The 21,633-nt window shown below is 26.6% G+C and overlaps 4 protein-coding genes across 6 annotated transcripts in view; 2 read left to right on the forward strand and 2 right to left on the reverse strand.

Annotated features, from left to right (window-relative positions):
- LOC122510992 (protein split ends-like) overlaps positions 1-1,739 on the reverse strand; it is a 30,102-nt gene extending 28,363 nt beyond the window's left edge. Inside the window, exon 1 of one of the 2 annotated variants that reach the window (XM_043625965.1) lies at positions 649-1,739. In XM_043625965.1, the coding sequence (XP_043481900.1) occupies positions 649-676 (28 nt within the window). In that variant the 5' untranslated portion in view covers positions 677-1,739. The remainder of the gene's footprint in view (positions 1-648) is intronic. The other variant, XM_043625966.1, reaches the window with a different exon arrangement.
- Positions 1,740-2,958: 1,219 nt separating this feature from the next.
- Positions 2,959-12,306, reverse strand: LOC122511005. Its single transcript, XM_043625987.1, has 7 exons — positions 12,135-12,306; positions 8,745-10,175; positions 7,438-7,668; positions 6,978-7,354; positions 4,462-4,722; positions 4,158-4,344; positions 2,959-3,714 (listed from the first exon to the last, which is right to left on the reverse strand). The coding sequence occupies exons 2-7, from the start codon at positions 10,089-10,091 to the stop codon at positions 3,676-3,678; spliced, it is 2,442 nt and encodes an 813-aa protein (XP_043481922.1). The 5' UTR covers positions 10,092-10,175; positions 12,135-12,306; the 3' UTR covers positions 2,959-3,675.
- A 2,136-nt stretch (positions 12,307-14,442) lies between these two features.
- On the forward strand, positions 14,443-18,088 carry LOC122511010 (putative ankyrin repeat protein RF_0381). The gene is made up of 2 exons (XM_043626000.1): positions 14,443-14,520; positions 15,642-18,088. Exon 2 carries the CDS (start codon positions 15,762-15,764, stop codon positions 17,832-17,834), a length of 2,073 nt encoding a protein of 690 aa, XP_043481935.1. The 5' UTR covers positions 14,443-14,520; positions 15,642-15,761; the 3' UTR covers positions 17,835-18,088.
- Positions 18,089-18,775: 687 nt separating this feature from the next.
- LOC122511041 (protein FAM32A-like) lies at positions 18,776-21,440 on the forward strand. 2 transcript variants are annotated; one of them, XM_043626048.1, is made up of 4 exons: positions 18,776-18,973; positions 20,342-20,441; positions 20,888-21,026; positions 21,124-21,440. In XM_043626048.1, exons 1-3 carry the CDS (start codon positions 18,891-18,893, stop codon positions 21,005-21,007), a joined length of 303 nt encoding a protein of 100 aa, XP_043481983.1. In that variant the 5' UTR covers positions 18,776-18,890; the 3' UTR covers positions 21,008-21,026; positions 21,124-21,440. The 2 variants fall into 2 exon arrangements, with proteins under 2 accessions (XP_043481983.1, XP_043481982.1); XM_043626047.1 differs by lacking the exon at positions 20,342-20,441 and having other exon boundaries at positions 18,778-18,973.
- Positions 21,441-21,633: the final 193 nt, after the last annotated feature.

Genomic DNA, 21,633 nt, shown 5'->3' on the forward strand with positions numbered 1-21,633 from the left:
GAATTTCCGTATAAAAAAATGAATAACAATCATATTTTTTTAGCGTTTTTAACCTAAAAATTAAGTTTTTATTTTAAAAATTGTAAAAATAAAGTTTTTCATTCGGCAATTTTTTTTTTTTTTATATAAAAAATTTCTACAAAATTAAGGATGGATTTTAAATTCCAATTTTTTGAAAATAAAAAATCTGATTTGGAATTAGTTAGAAAAATAAACAAATGAATTTAAGAAAAAGTAAATAAGGGTCAAATTATTTTCTGACCGTTTTCAATTTCCGACCATTGAATTCCATACCAAAAATTATCTTAAAAATAATTTTATTGAAGTTTTAAATAAATATCTTGATATAGTTAAAAATGTAGCCGAACTTCTTAAGTAGTAAAAAAATCTTAATTTTATAAAAATTACATTAAATACTGTAAAACTTTTACAAAATTAAAAAATCTTGAAAAAATTTTAAAACGATTATGTTGCCCCTGGGTTGCTAACCAAGAATTGAAGATAATTTTTATTATTAGAAGAAAATAGTTTTAAAAAAAATACATTCAATGATAAAAAACAATTTTATATTCGTAATTTTTTGTTATTCAACAAATTGTCAGTATTATTTTTCAGAATAAGATATAAAAGTAAATTACAATTACTCACCTAAAATGCCAATAAAAGTGGGAAACATAACCCGTCCTATGGCGGGCAAATAATATTGTTAATCAAATCAGAGTTATCTTCAGCCAAAGATAAATGAAAAATATCTCGATGGCAAAGGATGTTTTGAAGAATTCTGCCGCAACAGGTGCATCAGGTTGAATAAAAGAAAATAAACCCTTAATATAAAGAAAACTATCAGATTCCAATTGTTCGGTATTTATTCCAACATGTCTGTGAAAAAATGTTCCAAGTTTCACAAGTGTAGACACTCCTTTATATTTGTGTTTGAAGTTTTGTCAATCAATCTCCAATGACGATCATTTGAAAAAAGTACAAGTACCTAAATTCGATTAGTACCACTTTAGAAAGTTGATTTTATTCATATCATAATATCCTGGGGGAATTATTGAAAATCAAGTCTATGCTTTTTTTTGGTCAAGATTTGTTGTGCAAATTAGGCGCGGAACACACACGAATTGCTCTCGTCAGTTTTTGCACATTGAATATATTTTTAATTTATTTTGAATGAAAACAGCAATATTCAATAGTCGGTGTTTGCTGTTGGTAGTTATCGCACATAAGTTGTAGATTCTGTTCCATTTCGTTTCTGGCAATAGTGCGTGCGCGCAACTGTGGTCCCAGGATGATCATTCTAATGAGGAAATACTCCCGGGTCAAAACAATCGTCAAGTTTTTTAATGTAACACAACAAAATTTACACTGAGAACAAACACTGCTCGTTAGTTAATATGACCTTTGTTGAAAAAACAACTCCATTTAATAATGGAGGATAAAATAAACACTCGCAATTATTAACAAGTGCGAAGAATTTCGCAAGAGACAAATTTTTTTTCTATAAAAACGATGAAAATTTACAAGCTTTAGTAAAACTATCTTGTTTTTCAATTCCGAGTAAACTAAAATTCCATGTTGGACAGATGAGATAAAAGATTTACAATGTTTCCTACCTCTCCCACCATAACAATTATAAAATAAAAACAATAAGAACTCTGAGATACAGTTCACACATTTTTGTTTAAATTGCTTTTTATGCAAACACTTCCCGTCGGATAGACCATTGACCACTTATCAATGTAGATATGAACTGTTTTTTATCCCTGTGTCAGCATAAAGGTGCTATCACATTGAGCAGATTAGCGGATTAGTCGTTTCTACTCCACGTTCTCCACAAAAAGTGGAAAACGGAAAACGTTTAGCTAATAGGAACTCTGATTCAGTGGAAATCGTTCTAATAGAGAATTCTTATTGGATAAACGTTTTTCGTTTCAGGGTGCAGTCCCATGTGAGCAGAAAGCGTAATCGAAAGCAAAAAATCATAAGAGCAAAAGAGACAGTGCTATGATCTGACTATCTCTTTTGCATTCATGAAATTCTGCTTTCGGTTTAACGCTTTAGGGAGCATTCACACCTCTATCAATAGAAAATAAATTCACCGAAAAATGTCAAAATCGCCTTCACACCAGCTGTAAAGGTGTTTCTACAATAGTGTAAAAATACATTTGTTTACACCTTTCTGTAAAAATTGTCCAGAATGGAAAATCTATATTGGAGTAAGAGAGACAAACTGTGTATCTGTCTTTCTTACTCCAATGTAAATTTTCCGTTCTTGACAATTTTTACCAAAGATGTAAATGCTCCATCAGAAAGAGAAAAAGAATTCAAATTTTGCTTCTCGCTCACACTCATTCGCTCCCTAATTTTTTATTATTATTGTTTGTATTTTATTAGTTAGTAAATTTCTTAGAATTTTAAAAGTTAGAATGACTTTTTGGTTGAATTTTTAAAAATTTGAATGTTTAAATATTAATATTATTAATAATAAATATTATTCAATAAAATAGAAAAGTCTTTATTTTTAATTGCCGTTTGCGAGAAAAGTAAAAAATAAATTTTTCTAAGACTAAAATTTCTCAGCATCAAAGTTTAAATTTGGAAGCAAAAAATGTGAATAAATATAATTTTATGGAATATTTTTTTTAAAAATGCATTTTTTTAAATAGATACAAAATTGTTTAGAACATAGTTTTTACAAAAAGAATAAAATTTGTGTTACATTAATATAATAAAATAATGCGCTACGTAAGAATTTCTTATTCGAAGATTTAACTGTTTGGTAACAAACACTCTAAAAAATACGTTTATTTTTCCGCACTAAACTTTTAACTTCAAAATTGAATAATACGTATCCTATAATGTACATATAGGGCAGAAAAAAATAATTTAACAAATTTTAGGTATAACTTGCGGATACATTCTTCGAAATTTAAAGTTTTAACAAAACATGGTACACTTTTAGTTAGAGAATAAAAAATTATATCAATAAGTAAATTTTGTAAAGAGAAACTTATCTTCATCAGTTTGTTTTATAAAACCGAATATGTACTTCTCTCCTTAAAGAAATACTATGTTACGAAAACAATTTTATTTAGTTTTTAGTTATTTAGTTTACTATGTAGTTGATATTTTTTCACTATTTTGAGCGCTTTCCTTTTTAATGTCAAATAGTATAACATAAACATCTTTTGCTTTTTCATTAAGTATTTAAGTCTTGCAAATGTCTATTCAGTCAACCATGATAATATAAATTGTCTCCTCTTTTTAAGAACGTTTTATAGTTTTCAACATGTAAATTATATAACAAAAACGTTTTAATTGTCTTCTTTTTAAGAACTTTTTATGGTTTTCACCATGTAAATTATAAAACAAAAACGTTTAACGAAGATAATACAGACATAATTTTTACGAAAAAGTAATAACATAGAAGACGGCGCATATTAACGTTTCTTAAAGTTGACTTAATTTATAACATGAAATAGAATTTACTTTTGATTACGATCTACTCTTGCTTATATGTAGATAACTTCATATACTAGTAGGAACAACGTTTTACTTTTTTGTGACAATTTCTCGAGAAAAACAATTAACGATACGTTTAAATTGTAAAAAAGTAGATACTATATAAAATAGAGTATTTTATATTTCGAACCTGAGGTATTTTTGGTAATTTCAATTTGGTCGATTGTTTGCCAAACGCATAACGTGCTCCTGAAAAACAAATAAAAGATTTAGATACCTTGAAAAGTTCAATAAAAAATTATAAAAGTTCTAAAAATATCAGGCCTCAGATAGTTTGACTTTGTAAACTTTTTTTCAATATATTGCTACAAAATACCACTTTTTAAGAATCTGTTATTTTGTTTTTTCCTGATCCCTATAAATAATAAAAATAATTCAAAGGAAGTTCAATTATTATTAAAGAAATTATAATTTTTAGAAGCACAAATTTTAATAAAATTCCCCAAATTCCCTGTTTGATTTTTATTTTCCCTGAATTTCCTAATTTGCGACAACCTTAGATAAGGAAAGTTGAAAATTTTTCTGTAAGTAAGAGAAAAGTCAAAAATAGAAAAACTAAACTGAATCAACGAAAATGACTATCTTATGTCTGAAAGTCGATTCGAGGCCTGATTATTGTTTAAATAACTCACCGGCAATGCATCAGCGTTGGGTATGTCATTATGTGGTCCACTTATTCTCGCTGGCAACGCAGGTAAAATTGATGCAGCACTAAATTTTAAATTTGGATTTTTCTTTCTCAATTCACTTTCCGTGATTTCTGCGATTTTTCGTACAGCTTCTGCGTTCATTCGCTTATCATCGCTAAACAAGGGGCATCTAGAGGGAAATTTTTATGATTTTAGTATTTAGCTTTCGATAGTCATACTAAATTTAAAAAAAAATCAAACACCAAATGACTTTTTATGAAACAATACTTAAAAATTGTTTACTAACAAATTGGAATCCGATGATCCTTGACCGTTGAAGTGTTTGTAGTCTCCCTGTTTCAGGGGCGTTGAGCACAAGTAGCACATCGAGGCGCCGCAAACACACGTCATTTTATTACAGCCCTCTTCTTTGAAAAAGGCCTTTTGGCACTTGTGACATGTGCGTACTAGAGCTTCTGTCATTTTCTCTTCCAATTGTAAACGAGCTTCGTCTTCTTTGGCGACTTCCTCGCATTTCAGCGGAACATGATTCAAAGCCTTGCAAGACCTATGAAATGATTAAAGATCTTATCAATTTACTATTAACTGCATTTTTCATAACTATAAAACATGAAGATACCAATCACTCCGAGTCTTCGACTCGGAGTTGTATTAGAAAATTCTACGAGAGAATTCAATTATGTGCAAAAATAAATAATTTAATGAATAATTGAATGTTTCTTAAAATTTAATTCTTATAAAGAATTTTCTCAATAAATTTTTAAATAATTTAATTTTTTTTACGATTTTTAATAACATTTTTAAGAATAATTACATTTTTCAAAGAATTTGATTAAAAAATGTATTAAAAATAATTGGAATTTTGTGATAAATTTCATTATTTATTAAAATAATTAAATTCTTTAAAAAAATTTATTATTAAAGTAAATAATTAAATTACTGCAAATTAATTTTTAAAAAATTTGTTAATTACCTAAATTCCTGTGAAATTTTTATTATTTTTGAAAGTAATTGAATTTTTACGAAAATTTTATCAATATTTTTTGCAAATAATTGAATTCTTTTAGAAAATGTTATTAAAATAGTAGATATTGAAAATCATTTAAAGTGAGAAAAATTTTTGAAAATAATTGAAATTTTGACAAGAATTTTATTAAAATTCTTTGAAAATAATTGAATTTCAGAGAAATTCGATTATAATTGTATTAAAAATAATTTAAATTCTGCAATGAGCTTTATTATTTGTAAAAATAATTGAATCCCTAAGAAGAATTTTATTATTTTTGAACAATATTTAATTTTTGTGAAGAATATTAATACACTTGAAAATAATTGAATTTCTGCAATAATTTGTAAGTTTTCCAAAATTAAATTCATTTTTTCGTGTTTTTAACTAAAATTCTTTTATAAATTAAAATTTTTTAATAATGTTTAAAAAAGTTCTTCAAGTATTTTCCAAATTCATTTGTTTACAATATTCAATTTTACAAAATTTCAATTATTCATAAATTCTCCAATTAAATATATATTAGAAAATGAAAACTTTAAATAAGTTCAAAAAAAATCCGCAATTAAAGATTCTCAAAAAGAGTTAATTCTACAGAATTGTTAGTGAAAAATATAAAAAATTCAAATTTTCAAAGATTTTAATCTGAAACCTTTTCAAAATTCAATTATTTATAAAAATTTATGCTCTAATGCTTTTAAAATTCAATTATAATCTAAAATTTTAACTGAAATCTATTTTTAAATCAATTTTTATGAGAAAATTCTAAGAGAATTCAATTATTTAAGTACCAAAATAATATATATTTTATTAAACAATTGAATGTTTCTTAAAATTAAATTCTCATAAAGAATTTTATCTATAATTTTTTAAATAACTGAATTCTTTTGACGAGTTTTAATAAAATTTTTAAGAATTTTTTCGAGGAATTCGATTAAAATTGTATTCAAAATAATTGAAATTCTACAATGATTTTTATTGTTTATAAAAATAATTGAATTCCTAAAAAGAATTTAATTATTTCCAAATATAATTGAAATTTTGATGAGAATTTAAAAATTTTTTTTAATATAATTGAATTTTTGCAAAGAATTTGATTACTTTTGAAAATAATTGAATTTCTGCAACCATTTTCTTAAATAATAAAATTTATTTTAAGGATTTAATTATTTTTATAAATTCTAATGAAAACATGGCAGAATTTAAATTGTTTTTTAATACAATTTTAATCGAATTCCTCGGAAAATGTAATTATTCTTAACAATTCGATTAAAATTCGTCAAAAGAATTCAATTATTTAAAAATTTGTTGATAAAACTCTTTATGAGAATTGAATTTTAAGAAACATTCAATTATTCAATAAATTATTTATTTGCATTTTATTTTTATTTAAATAATTGAATTCTCGTAGAATTTTCTAGTCAAAATTAATTTAAAAATGAATTTTAGTTTAAATTTTAGATAATTATTGAATATTAAAAGCATTATATTGTGAATTTTTAGAAATAATTGGATTTTTAAAAGGTTTTGAACTTAAATCTTTGAAAATTTTCTACTTTCAACTAACAATTCTGTAGAATTAATTGTTTTGGAAAAAGTTTTATTGAAATATTTTTGAAATTATTTGAAGTTTTTATTTTCTAATATAATATTTAATTGAAGAATTTCCTAATAATTGAAATTTCACGTGAAATTGAATTGTAAACAAATAGATTTGAAAATTCTCAAAGAAAGATTATTATAGTTTCAGTAAATAAAATATTGACTCTTAAATTTGAAATTGAATTGAAACTCACATGCACGTCTCCTTCATACAGTCAGGATTGAGGCATTTAAAGACTTTCGTCTCCGGTGGTGGTATCGACGCGAAGTGGCAGAATGGACATGACACCAGTCCTTCCAGGCCAGCGGCCATTACTTCCGCTTCCTGTCTCTTCTGCAGAAGAATGCTGAACGTCGTGGGAGGCAAAACGATTTGAAGCGCCGAGAGGCTGAACTCTCGTTCGCACTCCGCAAAACAGTTGATGTGGTTTTGTCCATCTCCAATTTTGCTCTCACAACCCCTCAGGACGCAAGTGTGACAGAAGACGTGTCCGTCTTCACAGGTCACGCACTTCTTGGGCAGACATTCCTCGTTGAAGCAGCACTGACACTCGAGTAGTGCTTTCTGCTCCTATGAATCAAAGACAATCAAATTATTAGTTTATTGATATAGCCTTTTCTTACTTACTCCTAAAAAATATTAAGGACACTAACTTTCAAATTTCTAAATTCCTCGTCCTCTTGCTTCTTCAATTCTTCTATATAAATAAGAATATCTTTTTGAAATTTGATGTATGATATTTCCTGTAAAAGAGGAATGTCTTGCGTCACCGCGTCATATGAACCACGTCTTCCTCTCATATCCGACGATATTTTTCTTAAATCATTAGCCGTTAAAGTTAGATTGTACAAGTTCTTTTTATAAAATTTAGAAATTGTTACCACCTGAAATCAAAAAAAGTTAGTTTTTTAAATTATTTTTTTTCAAAATTAATATTAATTTTTAACTGTTTTTTCTTAATGGATGCAGAATATATTTGAATGAAATTTAAATTTGACATTTTCAATTATTCCAAAATTATTTTTAATAATTCATACCTACCATACTAATCTAAAATTTTAACTGTAATACATTTTTAAATCAATTTTTATTAGAAAATTCTATTAGAATTCAATTATTTACACACACTCAAAAACAATTTACATGAATGATTCCTTATTTCTAAAAATTGAATTCTCATAAAGAATTTTATCAATTTTTTAAATAATTGAATTCTTTTGAAGAATTTTAATAAAATTTCTAAGAATAATTACATTTTTTAAGGAATTCGATTAAAATTATTTTTAAAATAATTGAAATTCTGCAATGAGTTTTATTATTTATGAAAATAATTAAATGATTGCGAAGAAATTTATAAAAAAATTTGTAAATAATTCAATTCCTGTGAAATTTTTATTATTTTATGAAAATAATTAAAGGTTTGCGTAGAATTTTATTAAATTTCTTTTTAAATAATTGAATTATTTTGGCCAATTTTTTCAAAATATTAAATATTGAAAATCATTGAATTGAGGAAAGTTTTTAAAAATATATAATTGAAATTTAGCCAAGAATTTTATTAAAATTTTTGAAAATAATTAAATTTCAGAGAAGAATTTTATTTCTAAAAAAAATTTCATAATTATATCGTGAAATTTACGAACTTTTCATCTTTTCTCAATCAAAAATACGGACTGTTTTATTATTATTATACCAAAAAATGTGGTATTTTGTTGCAATATATTTGGAAGAAAAATCGAAAAAGTCGCAATTTTTGAAAGTAAATCGAAAAAAGTCTGAATTTTCTTAATTTCCCTGTCAACAATTTTTTTCCTGACATTTCTCTAACTTTACTGACAAGTTGCCAGCCTGGTTACAATATTTTAATAGAAAATTATTTATCAACTTAAATACTTTTTCTAAAATCGAAATAAAGAACAATTCCAAAAAGATACAATTTAGATAAAAAAAAATGAATTACCTTGTGCGAGCGGAAATGACCTTTTAAAAACTCATTCGCCGAATTTTTAAAAATACATTTCCTTTCCGGATTTTCGAATCGTTCAATTGGATTAGGAATTACTTGCAGAAATTTTTTTACACTAAAATCACTAGTGTAATCCTTAATTTGTTGATTGATCTTTATGTCCTTCAAATACTCAGCTTTTGTTCGATATGTTGGATTTTCCAAGTTTTTTTGGATCCATTCTTGCAACTGAATTGGATTATTTTGATGCACTTTAGCCATTGTTCTTAAATATTCCGGATCTGCTTCCGGAAATATTGCTATTAAATTTTCATATTGTTCATCCTCATTTACAGCATCGTCGATTTCATCTCTATTTCCTGGAGAAATGTGATCACCTCCTTCGATTAACAATAAATCGACAAACATTTGTATTTGCTCTTCTTTATCACGATCTTTGGTGGAGAATGGAGGATTTAAGCATTTCTCTGTGATAAAAGCCGGATCAATATCGGGAAAAATGCCCCTGAGTTTATAATAAATTTCTTTGCAGGGGATCACTTCGGTTTTTGAAGAGCTCGCAATGTGAAGAGTTTCTGCAGGTGATGATTGTTTTTCTGGATTTAAGGAACTATCGCTGCTAGTCGATGCAATCGGATTCTGCTGCTGAGACGAAGACGAAGACGAAGACGGAGTCGGAAACAAAGAAGGCATCTGATAAAACTGAATCGGTTTTGGTTCGTTTTTTGGTTTCGTGCTCTCCAAGTTTGGGGAGGAACTTTCATTTTGTGTCGAGGGAGAAGTTTTCGCAGCGAAATAATCGTGTACTTCAGTACTAATAGTGGAGCGTTTTGAAGGTGTACTATTCAACTTTTTATATTTATCGATTAAATTAAGTGAATCCTTCCAAATGTGAATAATATTATCAGAAACATTCGAAGAAGTTGCCAATAACTTTTCTCCACTTTCATCCGATTTTCTCGATTTTTTACTGGTCGATGCCGAATTTTCGACCTTAATCAGATCACGTAATGGCGACGATTTTCTCTTAGGCTGGATTCTCTCACTATTGGCACAATGTTCGATTTCTCGACTCGTTTCTTTTATTTCTTCTCGAATTATCGGTTCTGGCTTCTCCCTGGGCATTAATTCCCATAAGACAATAGTTTCCCGATTCGAAGCCTTTCGGTATTTGTTTAATTTGGCAATGATTTCGGAACTGCTAACTTGTGGAAAATATCTTTTAATAATTCTCGCTTCTTCCGATATTTCGACATCGATTCTACTGTTTTTCTCATCGTCGACCATATTTCCTCGACTGGCTTGGGAATCGAAATTATCTTGATTTTGTCTTCGGGACATTGTTTTTTACACGCTATCTCTACGTCGTTCTTCACATTCGTCATCTAAAGATATCCGTCTATCTTCTGATAGTGTAAAACTTTCCTGAAAAAATAGGAAAATGAAAAATTTCGATTGTTTATTTTAACAAAATACTAAAAATGAATAGTTTATAATTATCTGGGTTGACACGCTTTTGTTCTTTTCAAATTCCGACTTTATCAGGTTTTCCAGGTTTTTAAAACGAAAATTATTCTAGAATTTTCAAATAAAATTCTTCTTTAAGTCAATTTTTAAATAATTGAATTCTCTTGACAAGTTTTATTAAAATAGTAGGTACATATTGAAAATCATTGAAAAGTTGAAAATTTTTGAAAATAATTGAAATTTTTGCTAAGTATTTTATTAAAATTTTTGAAAATAATTGAATATCACAGAAGAATTTAATTATTTCTAATAAAAATAATTGAATTTTAGAGAAGAATTTTATTATTTATGAAAATAATTGAATCTAAGTAAAAAATTTTATTATTTGTAAAAATAATGGAATTATTGTGAAGAAATTTATAAAAAAATTTGAAAATAAATGAATTTCTACGAAATTTTTATTATTAACGAAAATAATTAAATGTTTGCGTAAAATTTAATTAAAATTTTTTTCCAATAATTGAATTCTATTGGAAAATTTTATTAAAATAGTAGGTACATATTGAAAATCATTGAAAAGTTGAAAATTTTTGAAAATAATTGAAATTTTGTCAAGAAATTTTATCGAAAATAATTAAATTTCGGAGAAAATTTTTATTATTTATAAAGATAATAAAAATTTTGACGAGAATTTTTGTAAATTTTTAAGCATAATTGGATTTCTGCAAAGAATTTTATTAAAATTATTTTGAAAAAAATTGAATTGTTACGAAAAGAATTTCATTAAAATTTTTAAAAATAATTTATTTCTTTAAAGAAATTTAATTAAAACTGTACTGAAAATAATACTTAAATTCTAATGAATAAATTGTAGCAAAGGTTTTTAAAATTTTAAGAATAATTTCATTTTCTGAGGAATTCTATTAAAATTGTATTAAAAATACTTGAAATTCAGCATTGAGTTTTATTATTTATAAAAATATTTCTGTCCCTGTAAAAAAATGTTATTATTTCTGAAAATAATTGAATAATAATTTTTAAATAATTGAATTCCAGTGAAATTTTTATTACTTATGAAAATAATGAAATGTTTGCCAAGAATTTTATTAAAATTTTTTGAAAATAATTAAATTTCTGCGAAGAATTTGACCACCCCTACTTTTTAATGTGTATTAAAAAATTTAACTGATTTCAGGAGAATTTGAAGTTTTAAATTTTTTTTCTTTAAGGGCATTTGAACCTTGATGACGTTTTAGTTTATGCAAAGCATGTGTGACGTCATCAAGTTTCAAATGCCCTTAAATCTAAGTTTTTTAATATATAATTTTCATAAAAATCGATGAGGGTGTGTTTTGCAGGAATTTCTTTACGAAATTGAGAAAAATTAAAAAAAATAAAAATAGCAATAGAAAAGTTCATGAAATTCTCTTTCGAATTTCTTTTTTGTGAAACTTGTTCGAAATGGAGTGTCCCATATATTTAATATATTATTAAAATAATGAGAATTTTTTTCATTGTTAATACCTAAGACGAGAGATTTAGAAAAAAATACGTACGTAAATACATCTGGCTTACTCTTCTACGTTAATTCTACGAACTTAAAAGATTGTGTCAGATTGTGTGGTTAAGACTGGTATAGAAAAGCAAATTAACTTTTTGACAAACAAAAGAATGAAATTTCAAGTTTTTGTTTTTTTTAACAAGTGAATTTCTTTTTTTAACGGAAATCATAAAAATTGTGATAGCATTGACAAATGTTATATTATATTATTACATATATATTTTTATTTTAAATATAAGACAGACAAAATAAAATTATGTATAGGTTAAATTTAATTTTCACATAAAAATTTTGAAACCTATATATTATATATATTTTAGTAAATCAACCAATTTTTGTATAAATGAATCACTTACTCTTTAGTAAACGTAGAAATTCTTCTAAAGTTACACTACAAGTATACACATTATTCGGAAAACAAGAAAAAGCTTGAGTATTCACAAGAGAAATAGAAAATTTAAACGACCAAAATGAAACGGTTGAGGCTTCCTGGTTTTTTACAATTGGTTCGAAAGGTTCGAAAGAATCATGAAATAGAGTTCTACAAGAAAAGCCAGTCTCTTTGTGTTTTGGATGAAGGTAAAGGTACGGAAGCTTCTACGCGCCACCCTGCGGCACTCACTCGCTTTACGAGACACAAGGCAAATGTCGTTTGAAGCACCCTGCTAGTGAATGCCTTGTACGATGCCTCGGTGTGTGCCTCGTAGGGTGCCTCGATGCGTGCTTTGTGCGACCAGTAGTAGACCAGTGTTTTGAAATTTTAAACGGCTTTAAATGTAAATCAGAATTCTCAAAAAAAAAATTTGACTAGTTCAGGTTAAATTAATAGCTAATTGCTGTTAATATTTTTAAATTAAAAAGTGTAAATTTTAGAATAATTGAAGGGTGGCATGACAAAAGGGAGTCAGCAACAATTTTTCGAAATTGAGATATTTTTAGAAAAAAATCAGGTAAATTCTTTTACACAGTTCTGTAAAAGGATTTTCTTGTAAATTGTTTTTTAAACTCGTTTTTAATAAAAATAAGAATAAGACAATAGCCTACATATTTTTACTTACAATGCAATTCAGTTAAAAAACAAAAGAAATGAATATTATTATGAATAGATTAATATCGTTAAAAATATTTATTTCTTTTTTATATCATTAAATATATATTAAATTTCTCTGAAAAACTGTATGTCTATTTAGAAATAATTTTTATTCTTTATCTAATTTTCAATAATTTAAATATTATTCTTCTGTTAATTTTTAAATATTCCTGTTTGTAGTTTACATTTGATAATTTCTATACTTTTTACTTTCAAAAGTTAACATTAAATTAACAATTTTCTTGAAAACAAACAACTTTTTCAAAGCAAACTTTTTTGCATTCAATTCGTCATTTCAATATTAAAAAACTAATTTTTCAGTTTTTCTTTAAACTGTATATTTTTTAACAATTATAATTTTATAACAAAATATGCGCATTTGACGTAACCACAAAATAGTACACTTTTACTTATTTTTCTCACTAATATGTAGGTTGTAGGTTTATCTTCATAAATTTTATTTCTACTGATTGAGCGAAATAGTATTTCCAAACGGTTTTTTTTAGATTTTTCTTTAATGATCAGAAAAAATTTTTAATGTGTTATTTTCGTTTCCTGTAAAATCGTTAAATTGTTGCTTGACCATTTTTGTCATGCCACCCTTCAATTACAAATTTTGTTGAATCTTGTTTTAGATTGTAGTGAGGGTGTTGAAATGTTTCTTTTACTTGAGTATAAAATGTCAAGGTTATGTTTTCACCATTTTCACCTACCAAAAAAGTTATTTATGACAAGCAGCAAGTACGATTCAATATATTTTTATATATGAGGATTGAATTCAATAATTATTCAAGATGTACATATTTGCTTAAAATTTTTAAGACAACTAGAGGTTATATAACCTATCTCTCAAGTAAAAATACATTTCAACACCCTCACTACAATCCAAAAAAAGATTCAACAAAATTTGTAATTATTCTAAAATTTACACTTTTTAATTTAAAAATATTAACAGCAATTAGTTATTAATTTAACCTGAACTAGTCAAATTTTTTTTTTGAGAATTCTGATTTACATTTAAAGCCGTTTAAAATTTCAAAACACTGGTCTACTACTGGTCGCACAAAGCACGCATCGAGGCACCCTACGAGGCACACACCGAGGCATCGTACAAGGCATTCACTAGCAGGTTGAGTCCACAATCAAATAAATCGTCTCGATTTCGATGCGCAGTAAGCAAAAATGTATGTACGCGCATCGAATCGTCTTGAAAGTCGAGACGATTTTTAGCTATTCTGGACTCAGCCGCAGGGTGCTTCAAACGACATTTGCCTTGTGCCTCGTAAAGCGAGTGAGTGCCGCAGGGTGGCGCGTAGAAGCTTCCGTATAAAGGAGAATACATAATGGGCCTTTTCAGCGGAAATTTAAAAATGTGTAATTTAAAAAAAAATAAAAAAAATAATGTATTTGTTATAAAACGGTAAATATACCTATTTTACCGTTTTATGACAAATACATTTTTTTTATTTTTTAAAAATTTCGACTTTTTCGATAAATTTTTTTTCTAACAGTCGTATAAACGCACCTTGAAATCCTTGAATTCCATGGGAGTGCACCCTTACGTTTAAAAGTCTATACAGACGGATATTCTTTGTAGTATATTTTGAGGGTTATTATTTATTTTGGAAAGTCGACACTTGCAAAACAATTTGGTATGTATTGTTAAAAATTATTCCCATTTAGAAAAGAAGTGTAATATTGTTAACTAAAAAGATTGTGCAAGAAAATTATATTTCAATATTCAGAGCAGACATTCTTCTATTTACGCAAAAATTCGAATAGTACCGAATGTAAACAGAGATTTATTTTGTCTTTTTACCTAAATTAATAAATCATAAGCACGATAATAAATATGCGGTCAATATAAATACGCATAATGAACTGCTATAAATAGCTAAGTTTTGAAATCGACATCTTTTTTTAACCTCGAAAGTTGTAGTTCCAGAGCGGGTGTCGTGGAAAAATTATTTTAGTTTTGTTAAGTTAAATAGAAACTTTTAATTAAGAAGCAATACAAACATAACTTTAAAATGATTTGCTTTTTAGGTACCTTTCTTCCAAACACGACATAATTGATAATAATTAATAACTTGCCTAAATATATTCAATATAAAAATGTTATCTATGGCAATTCAGTCAAATAAAAAATTCTCTTAAATTAAATTTCTAGCATAATATCATTCGGACAAATAAATATTGTACTAAATAACAATTTTTATTAAAAATAATATAGACAATGGCTCAAATGACACTGTCCAATAAAAATTTCAATGAATTAAAATTCTACGTAATGTGCATATGCAGTCAAATAAAATTATGATTGTGAAACAATTTTGTATTGTGGAAATTCGTAATTATCTTGCATTGGAAACTTTTGAAAAAAATTGTTTTTGCACACACTTTTGAATTGAAATCGTCTTGCCCTGAATTCTGAAACATTTTATATACCGCTAAGTGTTCCCTCTAAATCTGAATCAGTGAAATTCTACTTGATATCAGTGAAATTTAACTAAAAATTAGTTAAAAATTACTGAAATAACATTCGTTATCTTCAAAGCCGAAAAAATTCGTGAAATCTTAGTTTCTTTTTTCTTTTTTCTATAATATGAAAAAGTATAAAAATTAAAAATTGGTGAAATTTGGTTGAAACTTATTGTTACTCGATGTTAAATTTCAAAAATTCAAAAAGTCCATTTTTTAAACATCAGAAGCAGGACACCTCCTTAATTCAAGAGAAAATATTCAAATATTTTTGTTTTTTTATTTGTTCCAGAAAACTGAATCGGCGGAAGAATATTCTTTTCATCGAAATTGTAATTCAACAATTTTTTTGTTCACTATTTGTTTTTATTACGTATTGTAATTTTTTATCGGTGAGTGAAAAACATACGAAATGCAGTGGGAAAATTATATCGACAATGATGATACTGACGATTATGACTCGGAGGAAGATTATTCTAGTGATGATGATAGTGACAAAGATGAGGATGAATTTGTTCGTTACAATAGACTACTAGAATACTTAAGTACTTTGAGGAATGAAGATATTAAGTCAAAAGAAAATGAAGAAAACAAAGTATTCTTGTTTGACGAAGTAGCAAAAGTTCTCCTAAAGATTCTTGATTTGCTCATGAAAAAAGGTGCTGATGATAATGTCAATGATGTTAACGTTGAAGTGGCTGAATTTCTGGCCAAGATGGATGTAGATGAAAGAAAGGCAGCTCTTAAAGTTGCGATTGAAAAGGGAAAATTAGAAATGGTTAAATTATTCATGTCGAATGGATTCGACAAGCTTGATGTTGAACATTATAGTTGTGAAACACCCTTAGGTGTCGCAGTAGTCCATCGACAGTTGGACATTTTGAAATATTTGCTTGAAAGTGGATTAAAGATAAAAGAAGATCTCATCAATTTATGTACACATGATAAACATATAGATATTTTGAAATTTTTATTAGATTTCGGTATTAAACAAGATTATGTTGAAGATTCTTTACTTGATTTATCATTTTTAAATGACAAATTGAAACTTTGGAGGTACGTATTAACCTGTAATTCCAAAATTGATGCTGTTTTAACGTCCAAGGAAACTGAACTTCATTCCGCTGTGCGTGCTAATCAAATTGAAAGTGTAGAAGAAATCCTGAACAAAGTAAATGTAAATCCTCTACCTCGAGAATTGGGACAGTTTGCAGTCTACATTGCCGTGGAAAATGGAAACGAGGAAATGCTGAAAACTCTCCTAGAAGCAGGTTGTTCGGTCGAGAGTTGTTTTAATGACAAATTAACTCCTCTTCATGTTGCAGCCACATTCGAACATACGCGTTTGGTGGAAATTCTTCTGAAATACGGTGCGAATGTTAATTCAGAAACAACAGGACACTTCGTTCCATTGGATTTTGCAGTAACTATGGGACATTTAAATATGATTAAATTACTCTTAGCCTCTGGTGCGAATCCCATTAAAGATCAGAAAAATTATTCATTACTGGAGAATATTCTAAGGGATTATAAAAAAGAATCAATTACACCTTCAATGTTTGAAAATATTTTTAAAATAACAGAGTTTTTATTAGGTGTCATTGTGCTCAAACATGAAAACAAATACCATATTCATAGATTATTAATCAATGCCTCCAATTTAAGAATTTCTCCAATTTCTGACAAAAACGACCAAATTTCGATCAGTGAGATTAAAGAGGACAAAAAGGGTGAATTTCGTCTTGAAATTGTGAGATGCCTGCTGAATTATTTAACGGGAAATATACTTGAAGTTGTTCTGAATTTACAATTAAATTTTAATAACAATTCAAGTATGATTGACATTTTTATCGAATACTACAATCTTAAATTTCTACGAATAGAATATTTTTCCTTGAAAAAGAATTGGAGTTGTTTTTTTGTAATTAATCAAATAGAGAACGACAGTCAACTGTTCATCATGGCACTATCACTAAACGATAATGTTTTTGTTTCTAAAAAAACTGAACTTTTTAAATTGATAATTGCACGTCTGGAATTGCTACCATCTGGTTCCCAGAAACTAGTTGATCGTCTCCATTCAAGGGAAGATATATTAATTATTAAAGAATTTCAAAATGAATGTCGACAACAGATAATAATTTTGCAAAAAACCAAAGTTATCGATGACTTAAATGTGACTTTCTACGATATTCTAGTAAAGTCTACTGACAAAATTGCGAACTATATGAGAAATGAGAAGTTATTAAATACCATTGAATTGTCGTACGACAAATTTCCTGCGTATGCGAAATTTTTAACGTTGCGCATTGAGCAAGCAAAGCGAAAAATTGATTTAATTGACATGTCTATGAATTGTTTGTTAAATTACATTAAAAGAAATTATAATAATCAAATCTCAGTTTTTGATTTAGGAGAAGTTTTAAAATTTCTTTCAATGAGTGATCTTCGAAAATTATCAACTGTATTTACTAAATTATATTAACGCTATAAAAAGGAGTGATTATTAATCAACGATGAAAGATTATGTAAAATTTCAAAAATCTCGCAACTCAGAGTTTATATATTTTTTTCTTTCAATTGGACTAAAATGTTAAACAAAATGCTTTTTCGTTATCGATTTCTTGCATTGACTGCAACAATATTTGTACTTTCCATATTATACTCTTTTGTACTTTATATTATATTTTTGTACCTACTACTGTATTATAATTGAAACATTAAATTATTTTTTTAGAATTAAAATTTTGAGAATATTTTCGGGAAATTTTGCGCCTTAAAGATACAAAAAATGTCAAAAAAAATTCGAAAGAGTCATTTTTTTAATTTAATATGCTGTCACAAGAATTTTATTTTTTATTTTCCTGACCCTTCATTGATTCCTAAATTAAATTATTCTCAACCTGAATGTGCTTTGTCTTTTTGTTGAGCATTTACGAGAATTTAAAATATTCATATTGAACTATATATTCTTAATTGCTTTTTAAGACTCTATTTTCCATTATATTTAAAATTAAAAAAATACTTGTAAATCCCTTAGGAAATAGGATATAAAAAGTTTATAGTGCAATATTATTTTCAACTTTTTATAAAGAATACATGACGATAAGATAAGATTATTTTTATATTCATAATTTCTCAAAATAATAGAATTATTAATAGTTATGAAAGTTTATTATTGAATACAAAATAAATCAAATAATTAAATACAATCAATAAAAATAAATTATTTGTTTAAATTAATGCTGAGCATAATTATATATTAAGAGCATTTGCTTGTAAATTACCAAGATTTAATTTAATTTAACCGTTGATTACCTTAGGTAGTTTACGTCCCCAACCCTGCTCACGTTCTACGAGGTTTTGTGCATTGGCCTTTATCGCCACTGCTCCCGAAACAGAGTTGTCGGCTTCCATAATTTTTAGTTTATGGTCATAATTTTTGTTTATGCGTCTCAGACGCGTCACGATCGTGTTGTTTGGATCACAATGTATTAAAATTAAAATATTTATATATTTATCAATTAAATAAAAGTGTAAAATGTCTACTCCAGAGGAAGATCCCTATGAGAATGTTTCAAGAGGATCTCTGAAATTGAAAGGAACAGAAAATATTAGTAAAAAGTACGTATTTCATTATATCATTTTACAACTTTTTTACTCTCAACTCAACCCTTCGAGGACCATTTCTCTTGTTAACTTCAAACTTTTTTTTTAATAATGATGGTAAATTTTCAGTTTCACAAATTTTAGTTAATTTAAATTAGTTATTTTTAAAAGTTTAATTCGTTCAATTTTAGGTTATGTTACCTAAATCGTTTCTTACACTGTAAAAAATCCTTTCTGAATTTTCATGTGAATGTGTAAAATTTTCATTCGAATGTCGTATGAATATCACTAGATTAAAAGAATTTTAATTAGATAGTCCATTCAAATTTACCAACTTTCATTAATTTTACCAGAAATGTTTAATTTTCACAGGAGCAACGCTGTACATAAAGTTACAATCGAGCAACGTGTGAATTTTTAATAAAAACCTGGTGAAATTTCACATGGTAGGATGTGTAAATTTACCGGGAGTATTGAAAGTTCTACATATTAGTTTAATTTTATTACACTTAAAAATTTTATTTCAGAAAAATATATTATTCTATTTTAAACGTATATATCATTAATTTTATTATAAAAAAAGTATTCATTTTTATAACTTAAACACATTCTAATAATTATTTAAAAAATATTTATATAAATATTATAAACATGCAAAAAAAAAGTGAATAAAATATATTTTAAGGTTATGTTCAGTATATGGTTTTCTGTTGAAATTTCATGGCAGACGGTAATTTTATAATCGAAATGTAAAATTCATACGATGGTCTGTTGTAACTTCATGTACATCGTGGGTCGTATGAAATTTCAATAAGAATTTCTTTCAGTGTACTGTCAGAAAATTGTAATTTTTATCTAAATGCAACTTTAAATTGTTTGAAATCTGTAAAATAAAAGTTTCTACGCATCTCCATAAACGAATAATAATTTAATTTGTCTTCAGGAAAACCGGGAAATAAATTATAATTATGAATCTCTATCCAACTTTTACAAAATTTGTTACTTTTCGGGAAAATTATTATTAATTTCCATGTGATGCTAAATTGTAAATCGGGAAATGACCGAGAATTTGAAGAATAAAATTTAGTAGACACCCTGATACGTCTCAGAATGCTATTAGCTTTCTGTTTAATTAATTTCATTTATTTTGTTTACCTACATAAATTATTTTTCAGGGCACTTTTTCAAACTTAAGGGCATTTGAACCTTGATGACGTCACACATGCTTTGCACAATCTGTAACGTCATCAAGGTTCAAATGCCCTTAAAAAAGTTTCTGATGCTCAGTGTCGACAGAAATATATTTTGTTTTCAAAAAATTTAATTATTTATCTAAATTGATATTTATTTAAAACTAATTAATTTTTTAAATACTTTATTAAGGGTATATGAAACGTTACGTCTTGGTTCAGTTCCCTTGAGACGTAATCCTGTGAAGAAGTATAAGCGAGTTGGTAAAAATATACGATCGAATTATGTTCAGGTAAATTTAACAAAAAAATATTTTTATGTCTTATTTAATATTACATAGGCGGCGAAAAAGTGTTTTAAAAGTTAATTAAATGTGTTTAAAACTTGTTACCCGAGGGTTTTATTTCTGAATTATATTAATCTGAGGTCAGACTTAAAATTCAATTTGTAAAAATTCTTAAATGTTCCTAAAATCGCTATTTTTGATTTTTCTATTTTAAAGTACACGCTTAGAATGTACAACTGTTTTATCCACCACTAGCATAGGGTAAATACGATTTTTAAAAAATAAAAAACTATAGGCCAAAATTTTGTATATTTGGTCCTTAAAGGGTTAATAACTTTACAATAATTGGGAAATTACTTTTTTTCGAATTCTATTAATTATTAATTGCAATTAACTCTTAAACAAAATAATTTATAGGTAATGTGTGAAATAATTATGTATTTTATTTTTAGAAAAAAGAAGAAGGAGAAGCAGAAGAAGAAACTCGTGGAGGTTACAAAAATAATAGAAGACGAAAGACTGGAAGAAAATGTTACGGTTCCAAAACATACGAAGGCCGAAATGGCGTTTAAAAAAATGCAAGAAAAAATGGTAAATTGCTTTTTTAACAAATAAATTTAATTTATTTTTAAATTCTTCTTTTTATTGTGCGTGATTATCTTTTTGCTTGTAAATTTTTTTTTTTCAGCAAACTGAGAGAATAAAGCAAAAGGCATCTTTAACTCACAAGCAAAGAGTCGAAGAATTTAATCGTCATTTGGATGGTTTAACTGAGCACTTTGACATTCCTAAAGTCAGTTGGACGAAATGAGGAAGGCACTGTTATTTATATAAAATTATCATCATATTCGAATTACTCTCAGTGTTCTATAAAATCTGTTTATTTATTAGAAATAGTAATTCACACGATAGAATTTATTTTCAAGGTTTAATTCTATCATGTTTTCTGATACTGTACAAAATGAAAACATTAGAATAAATTAAATGAAATATGAATAAATTAAATGTCCTTTGTTTATTTTTTTATTCAATTTTTGTCTTAACTAACTCTTCCTGTAAAGAAAATATTAACATTCAAAAATCGCAGAATTTTTCAAAATTGGAATTTTATTTTCTAATGTTATTCTTGTTTACCAAGAAATAAGAAGAAAAGTATAAAGAAAATCTAATAGATCGTCGCAAGGACTACATTTCGTAA

This window comes from Leptopilina heterotoma, unplaced genomic scaffold (genome assembly GCF_015476425.1).
Source record: "Leptopilina heterotoma isolate Lh14 unplaced genomic scaffold, ASM1547642v1 Lhet_8, whole genome shotgun sequence".
Classification (NCBI taxonomy): domain Eukaryota; kingdom Metazoa; phylum Arthropoda; class Insecta; order Hymenoptera; family Figitidae; genus Leptopilina; species Leptopilina heterotoma.

Excerpts from the sequence above, each read along its gene's own strand:
- LOC122511005 (XM_043625987.1), bottom strand. The coding sequence starts at position 10,091 with ATGTCCCGAAGACAAAATCAAGATAATTTCGATTCCCAAGCCAGTCGA. Across the intron at positions 4,723-6,977 it reads TGTATGAAGGAGACGTGCAT|GTCTTGCAAGGCTTTGAATC; the intron begins GTGAGTTTCAAT and ends ATCATTTCATAG. Across the intron at positions 3,715-4,157 it reads CCAACGCTGATGCATTGCCG|GAGCACGTTATGCGTTTGGC; the intron begins GTGAGTTATTTA and ends TTTGTTTTTCAG.
- LOC122511010 (XM_043626000.1), top strand. The coding sequence starts at position 15,762 with ATGCAGTGGGAAAATTATATCGACAATGATGATACTGACGATTATGAC.
- LOC122511041 (XM_043626047.1), top strand. The coding sequence starts at position 18,891 with ATGTCTACTCCAGAGGAAGATCCCTATGAGAATGTTTCAAGAGGATCT. Across the intron at positions 18,974-20,887 it reads ACAGAAAATATTAGTAAAAA|AAAAAAGAAGAAGGAGAAGC; the intron begins GTACGTATTTCA and ends TTTTATTTTTAG. Across the intron at positions 21,027-21,123 it reads AAAAAATGCAAGAAAAAATG|CAAACTGAGAGAATAAAGCA; the intron begins GTAAATTGCTTT and ends TTTTTTTTTCAG.